At 36.5% G+C, this 5,207-nt stretch overlaps 1 protein-coding gene across 1 annotated transcript; it reads right to left on the minus strand.

The window, feature by feature from the left end:
• Nucleotides 1-769: 769 nt before the first annotated feature.
• On the minus strand, nt 770-2,205 carry LOC110600713 (putative caffeoyl-CoA O-methyltransferase At1g67980). Its single transcript, XM_021737554.1, has 4 exons — nt 2,116-2,205; nt 1,941-2,026; nt 1,464-1,833; nt 770-1,376 (listed from the first exon to the last, which is right to left on the minus strand). The coding sequence occupies exons 1-4, from the start codon at nt 2,170-2,172 to the stop codon at nt 1,080-1,082; spliced, it is 810 nt and encodes a 269-aa protein (XP_021593246.1). The 5' UTR covers nt 2,173-2,205; the 3' UTR covers nt 770-1,079.
• Nucleotides 2,206-5,207: the final 3,002 nt, after the last annotated feature.

The following is a 5,207-nucleotide window of genomic DNA, read 5'->3' on the forward strand; positions in this document are numbered from 1 at the left end:
AATTTGTTTGTGATCCAAATTCAAATTGACACTATATATAAACTTCAATTTGTAAAATATTTAATTTGAACTAGTAATTAAACTCAATTTTTAGGTAGAAAATAAAAATAAAATTAAATAAAAATATTTCAAAATTTAAATATTTAAACTTTTAGTTTCACATAAAAATCTATACTATAATAAAAATTATATACTAACATTGAAAGGAGAAGAGTCCTGAATAGAATTGCTCATCACTTATAGTAAAAACAGATTTGTATTAATTTATTGTAAATTTTATTTGTAGTTTTTCTAAATTCTTGTAATGCTAATTATTATTTTTTAAATATTATTTCAAATAATTTTATTTTATATATTTTAGTTGATAATTTATATAAAATATATTTTATTTTAACAGTTTATATTGTTATATATTTTTTTAATTTTGTAAAATATTCAAGTTCTGTTTATCTGAAACATTTTATACAAAATTTGTAGATATCATTACAATTTAGAATTTTTAATTAAGTATTTACCTAGAGGGAATCAAATTCATTCCTCTTTTATTTTATTTGTATAAAGTTGTAAAATTCTTTATCCTTATATTAATTCCCCTAAATTAATATTTAATGGAGGAAAATCATGATGGCAATTACTATATAATATGTCAAATTCTTTGAGAATTTAAATTATAGTAATTAATAATTCTATATAAAATTAATAAAAGTAACAAATTTGACCTCACCTCTCTAATAAGTTAACTAAATTATCACATGTGATTATTCTTTTTTTTGAAAAACATTAAATATTACAACTTTCCTTTCATCTTTCTTTATTCTTACAGGAATTATTTCAGGAAAGAAGGGAAAAAAAAAAACCAGCAGCTGGATCTATGCATGGCCAGCAGACCAAGCATCATGTAAACTGCTCAGCACAATAAAGCTATCCAAACTGCTGATTAAAAAAAACCTTTACTTCCATTTGAAGGAAAGGCAACAAAGACACAAAACACTGAAAACAGGTAAAGGAAACAAAAATGGAAGTTACTGCATAGATCTCCCAGTTGGTACGCCATCTAGCTTCATGTCTGCTAGATATTTCTACACGAGACGCCTGCACAAGGTAACACCATCACCAATAGAAACATGAGATATTTCTACTCGAGGATCAGAAGCCAAAGCCTCGTTGAAATCCAGTATAGCTTTGGTGGATCCCCTTAGATCCTCGGGCACTGCATCTTCTTCTTCAACAACAAGGCCATACCATAAAGTGTTATCGTAAGCTATTACGCCTCCAACCTTAACCAGCTTCAGCAATTGTTCATGGTATTGCTTGTAGCCGTGTTTATCAGCATCCACAAATGCGAAGTCAAATTCTTCCTTAGGAACCTTATCCTGCTGTTTCAACATCAAAACAAACAAAACCCCAGTAAGGAAATCTGCTCGTCTTTTCTTTTTCAAGTTCAGTTTTGAAGAAACACTTACGTTGTTCAGGATTTGGTTCACCCCTTCAATTCCAATTGATTGGATGAAGTTGATCTTGTGCTCTACGCCTGCCTGGCGGATGAATTGTAATCCAAATTCATAAGCTTCTTGATCTATGTCAATTCCTGTTATCTGCTTCACAAAATCTTGCGTTCTTATATCATCAAAATGTGGAAAAATAATAAAGAATTTCTTATTTATCTGGCTACACATAAGGGATAAAACCTGGCCATCATCTGGCAATGCTAGTGCAGTAGAAAGAAGAGAATAGCCTGTAAAAACACCAATCTCCAATGTTTTCTTGGCGTTCATAATCTTCACTAGCATTGACAGGAATTGCCCTTCATCAACTGGCACAGCCATCCGGCTACTGCAAAATATTATCATTTTTTGAAAATAAATTTTACATGTAAACATCATATTACAAAAATTTCATTCAACCTACTGATCTACAGACCACATATCAAGAGAACTTACTCGTTTCCATATCGTTTCTCTGTGGCTTCTCGCAAATTCTTCAGTTCCTTGTGCTCTCTGGGATATGCACTAGTATCAAAGACGTACTGCCGCAAAAAAATTTTCAGAAATTTTAATTCATTGAGATGAAATCTCTTGATTATACACAATGCATGTGAATAAATCTGACACTGACCTTCATAAGAGCATTGTTCTTGAGGATGCCTTTAGGAGGTAACTGCACGTGCAACATTCTTAGTTAACTTTCAGCCTTATATGAAACGACTTGGAGACGTACGCTTTATGGTTTAGAGAAAGCTGTTTAAATAGACAAATGTATTATGATGAAGATTGATACTTGTTTTTTTCTACCTCATTATTAATTTTAAATTTAAATTCTAAATATAAAACATAAACATTTTTTATTAATTCAGACTAGTCGACACTATGATGTTTTGAATGCCATAAAAGAAATAGAAAAGCATATTTTTTTTATTATAGTTCTAATTTTTTAAATGATGTAATATTGTCAGATTTTTTTTAATATTTAATTTTTTTTTTTTTACATAATAGATATAGGTGTAAGAAACCAGTCATACCATTTGACAAATGTCATGGCATGCACATAAGATGTTAACATTAAAAAGGATTCTCATGTGAATTTTTGTACATGGGGCTCTATTTTAGCTGAAGATTTAGCTGCCAAAACAATCTGTGGGCTCCATATAAATAAATTTACAATAATACCGGGGCAATAATTCAATAAATGAAAAAAAAAAAATCAGTTATCAGGTGTTGTTCCTAGCGATTGCTTTTTTTTTTTTTTTTTCGGAATAGCTATTACATTCATACATAAATATATGAATCACAATATGTATTTTGATAAGGTTAGTTGATTTATCTCTCTCATGCTTCTTTTATTCCTTTTTCCTTTTGACTTCTAATGATGTATAACCGTCGTTTTGTGTTTATACTCTCCTACCACAATTATGCTGGCCATATGTACGGACGTATGGTGTCCTTTCCTATCGTCAAGCGGCCATCTAATTCCATCCAGCACTATGTGGATATAATTCCAAACATCATGGGGTTTGTTGTCTCAAGGAACCAAAGGGATAAATAGGGTCAAACCTCCCGTGCGTAGGCTCGAGCCTAGTCCGGCTCATCAAAGCGAGTTTCGGGCTTATACGTGAGGCAAGCATGACTATTGGGCTTAATAGAGGTGAGACTTGACCTTTTCAGTATGGATCCGACTGAGTCGGAGTGTCCAGGGCCTAATTATCATCAAGTATCCATTTAAGGATAAATCTCGAAGTCCTAATTATTACTACATGGCTCTAGGAGAGTTCTTGTCAAAATGTCCCCTCTTTACCTTTACTCATTTCAAACTTATGCCTTTGATTTCACTTGTTGTTCTGCTTCTTGTGCTGCTTCTGCTATCTTGCCATTTCTCTTCTCTGTAATTCTTGTCTTTTTGATCCGAGGTACGTCCTACTCTTTTCATAGCTTCTACTAGAATTCCCGATATAGTGGGTCTGGTGTCCTCTATCATCCCTTCCTCTCTTTCTAATTACTTCTCTAACAACTATTTTGACACCACCATCTATAGGATTAGAGGACCCCTACCTAATGAGAGGATTGTTCTACCCTACACACCGCCGACGGGTCTAATAAACCTTCAGCAAGGGTGTAATTTGGTCCTTTTTATCAAACAGCGCGATTTCGGGCTAACCTTCTCTTTTACCCCTTTCTTTATTGAGGTCCTTCGTCATTTTAGGGTGACTTCTCGGATGCTGTCTCCTAATTCCATCTTATTCATGTGTTGTTTCAAGTCTATTTGTGTAATACCCGGCTAGACTCCGGTATCGAAATTCCTACCGTTCGGTGGAATCTCGGATGTCGGAAGCCTCTCATAGGGTAAAACCATGTTTTTATAAAATGTTTTAATGTGTTTTGTGTTTTAAGCATGAAAGAAAATGAATTTTTGCATGAAAATAGCATTGGAGGAAAACTCAGGTTCGGCCGCCGAACCTCAAGTTCGGCCGCCGAACATGCATGCGTTGCGGGAGTGCTTTAGGCCCCCGAAAGCATAAGTGAGGGAAGTCCAGGTTCGGCCGCCGAACCTCAAGTTTGGCCGCCGAACATGGCATGCATGCGGAGGCACATTCGGCCCCCGAACGTGGTCTGGCCAGCCACTATAAAAGGGTCCCTTAGCCGAAAACGGGCGAGCTTTTTACCCCATTTTCGGCCAAGGTGAGTCTCCGCCGCCCCTCACCCTTTTTCGACGCCTTTCCTCTAAATCTTTCAAGGTTTTCACTTGTTTTCACTTTGTTTTGAAGATTTGAGCTTTTGAGCAAAGTTTTGGAGTTTGGAGGTTCAAGAACTCAAGCTCTCCCAACTTCGAGTTTAGGTCGTCTCTCTCTAGATCTTCAAGAGGTAAGAGCCGATCTTAAGCTCATTGCATGTTTTAAGTAAGTTTTCAGTAGATCTATGGGGTAGAATGCATGTTTAGGTTATGGTTATGCTTTCGGAGTTTATGGGTATAAATGTATATTCATGAACAATGTGGTTGCTTGATGTGTTGTAGATGGGGTTTATGTTGGTTTGAGGCCCCTAGGAACATGTATGCTTGTGTTTGTGTGTTGTATAATAGGTTTGATGCATGTTGGAAAGGTTTGGAGGCGAAATGTGCATAGGGAGCCAAGTTTCTGCCCTTTGGCAGAAACTAGGTTCGGCAGCCGAAGGACTTTCGGCCGCCGAACATGGCTGGGGAGGCAGCCTTTCGGCTGCCGAAGCTTGCCCCCGAAAGGAGACTTTCGTCTCTGTCTGGCAGTTTCGGCCGCCGAACCTGCCGCCGAAAGTGCCCTGTCCAGGCCTTCCTTGCATGTTTTCCTTTGGTTGTTTAATGATGTTTTTAGGGGTTTTTGGGGAGTAGTTTAGAGATATGTTCTAGTATGTTTGGTCCCTCATTTGAGTCCACCTGTGTAGGTTCGGACCCGAGGAACCGAGGACTCCAGCAGTGAGTTCAGCTGCTTCGGTGTTGTCAGAGTCAGCCAAAGGTGAGTAGAACTAAACTTAATCTTTTAAATTAAATGTTTTATCATGTTTCATGTATCATGATTATGCAATAGGATGATTGCATTAGTTTCACGAATATGCCGCATTGCATCGATTGTTGTTGATGTGGGTGAATGTTGGATGACCCAATTAGTCCATGACAGGAAGACCAGGACCCCATTCTACGGCCTGACACTATGTAAGGAAAGACCAGGACCCCATTCTACGGCC

The sequence above is a fragment of the Manihot esculenta genome, chromosome 15 (genome assembly GCF_001659605.2).
Source record: "Manihot esculenta cultivar AM560-2 chromosome 15, M.esculenta_v8, whole genome shotgun sequence".
NCBI lineage: Eukaryota > Viridiplantae > Streptophyta > Magnoliopsida > Malpighiales > Euphorbiaceae > Manihot > Manihot esculenta.

Coding starts and splice junctions, on each gene's coding strand:
- LOC110600713 (XM_021737554.1), bottom strand. CDS start 2,172: ATGTTGCACGTGCAGTTACCTCCTAAAGGCATCCTCAAGAACAATGCT. Junction 1,834..1,940: donor GAGAAACGATATGGAAACGA/GTAAGTTCTCTT, acceptor AATATTTTGCAG/TAGCCGGATGGCTGTGCCAG. Junction 1,377..1,463: donor TGAACCAAATCCTGAACAAC/GTAAGTGTTTCT, acceptor ATGTTGAAACAG/CAGGATAAGGTTCCTAAGGA.